This window comes from Solanum stenotomum, chromosome 12, assembly GCF_019186545.1.
Source record: "Solanum stenotomum isolate F172 chromosome 12, ASM1918654v1, whole genome shotgun sequence".
Lineage (NCBI taxonomy): Eukaryota > Viridiplantae > Streptophyta > Magnoliopsida > Solanales > Solanaceae > Solanum > Solanum stenotomum.
This window is the reverse complement of record NC_064293.1, coordinates 46,496,825-46,498,835: the sequence shown is the minus strand read 5'-3', so window position 1 is coordinate 46,498,835 and position 2,011 is coordinate 46,496,825. Positions and strand designations below refer to the sequence as shown.

General features: G+C 37.9%; 1 protein-coding gene across 1 annotated transcript; it reads left to right on the top strand.

Moving 5' to 3' along the window:
- Window positions 1-1,431, top strand: LOC125847872 (probable galacturonosyltransferase-like 1). The gene is made up of 2 exons (XM_049527587.1): window positions 1-1,090; window positions 1,175-1,431. Exon 1 carries the CDS (start codon window positions 1-3, stop codon window positions 1,087-1,089), a length of 1,089 nt encoding a protein of 362 aa, XP_049383544.1. The 3' UTR covers window position 1,090; window positions 1,175-1,431.
- The last annotated feature ends 580 nt before the right edge of the window (window positions 1,432-2,011 follow it).

Below are 2,011 nucleotides of genomic sequence, written 5' to 3'. Positions count from 1 at the left end.
ATGTTTTATAATTTGTCTCCCTGCTCCATTATGCCTAAACTTAGGAGATCTGGGGGCAGCATCCTGCCTCCGCTCTTGTTGTTCATCTTCTCTTTATCCGCACAAAATGTTACTACTACCGCAATCACTGGCACTAAATTCAATCTCCATTTTAAAGAAGCGCCGCAGTTCTATAATTCCCCGAGTTGTTCTTCAATTAATTATTCAGTGAATGCAGTACATGTCGCTATGACTCTTGATATAGCTTATCTCCGGGGATCTATGGCTGCTATTCTTTCGGTACTACAGCACTCTTCTTGCCCAGAAAACATTGTATTCCATTTTGTCGCTTCTTCGTCTGCTGAATCCGCGCATTTGAATCTCACTATTACGAAATCATTTCCGTATCTTCACTTCACAATTTATCCAATTCAAGATGTTGCAGCTGTAGCAGGACTAATTTCGACCTCAATTCGCTCTGCTTTAGATTGTCCTTTAAATTATGCTCGCAATTATCTTGCTGATCTACTTCCTCAACACCTTCAAAAAGTTGTTTATCTTGATTCGGACCTTGTTTTAGTAGACGACATTGCTGAATTAGCAGCAACGCCTCTAACAGGGGACTCTGTTTTAGCAGCTCCTGAATACTGCAATGCTAATTTTACTACTTACTTCACGCCAACTTTTTGGTCTAATCCTTCTCTTTCCTTAACTTTTGCGAATCGAAATCGAAGGCCTTGTTATTTTAATACTGGAGTGATGGTAATTGATTTAGAGAGATGGAGAGCAGGGGATTATACTACTAAGATTGTGGAGTGGATGGAGTTGCAAAAGAGAATGAGGATTTATGAATTGGGATCTTTACCCCCTTTTCTGCTTGTTTTTGCTGGAAATATAGCTCCGGTTGATCACAGCTGGAACCAACATGGTCTTGGTGGAGATAACTTTCATGGACTCTGTCGGGATTTGCACCCTGGTCCAGTTAGTCTATTGCATTGGAGTGGAAAGGGGAAACCATGGGCGAGACTCGACGCGAATCGCCCTTGTCCATTAGATGGCCTATGGTCACCTTATGACCTGCTGCAAACACCTTATACTATTGAATCTTAAGGTACTTGGTTTACTCTGAAATGCGATTTAATTTTCAATTTCATGTAAATTCTGAAATTTCGTGTACTTGCTTCTTTGATTTCAGGTGTATTAGAAATTATAGTAGAAGACATCGAGAGTAGAGATCTGTGTCTTGAGATCCTCTTCGATTGTGTTATGTAAAGGTACTACTACTACTACTACTACTTATTTGTTTCTTTTGGCGGAGCTAGTCACCCCAGAAGGGCTAGGTGAGGTCTACTATTTTCATAGATTATACGTAGTATACAGTAGCTAGCCAAGTATTTTACATTGGTACTTTGCTAGAGTATTATTTTTGAACGTATGATATGAAATCATATATTTGTGATCAATTAAGTTTATTATAGAACGCAGCCTTCCTTGGCTGCTAAATATTTCATGGTATTTTTGAGATATGCTAAATTTAACGTACTTACTATTCAGCGAATCTTTTTAAGTTACAATCTTCTCACTCTCACCATTTTAGGCTTTTCTAAACAATATTGAAAAAAAAGAGTACTGTTTGTTCATTTCATCTAAATATAGAAGCATCCATTTCTTCATGTCTAAGCTCTTGTTCAATTCACCAAGCATACTTTCCTTTTTTTCTCTTTTTCTTTTTGCTATTAAAGTGAATCTCGTTCTATGACTTCCTTGTCATCTTTTATATACGTCAGATTGGTGGAAGTAAAAAAAAAGGTGACATTCGATCCGTGTATGTTTAGTTGGTGGTAGAAAAATATTTTCCTTAAAAATAATTTGTGTCATACAAAAAAAAAACTTATGGAAAGTCATTTGGGCTCGACCACACACAGAGTTTGATGAGGAAAAGAGAGGAGGAGAAGTGTCGGCAGTGAGAGGGATTTGTTTGTGTGTGTGTTGGCGGGACAAGTCAGGTAGATTTTAAAACAAAACCACATTG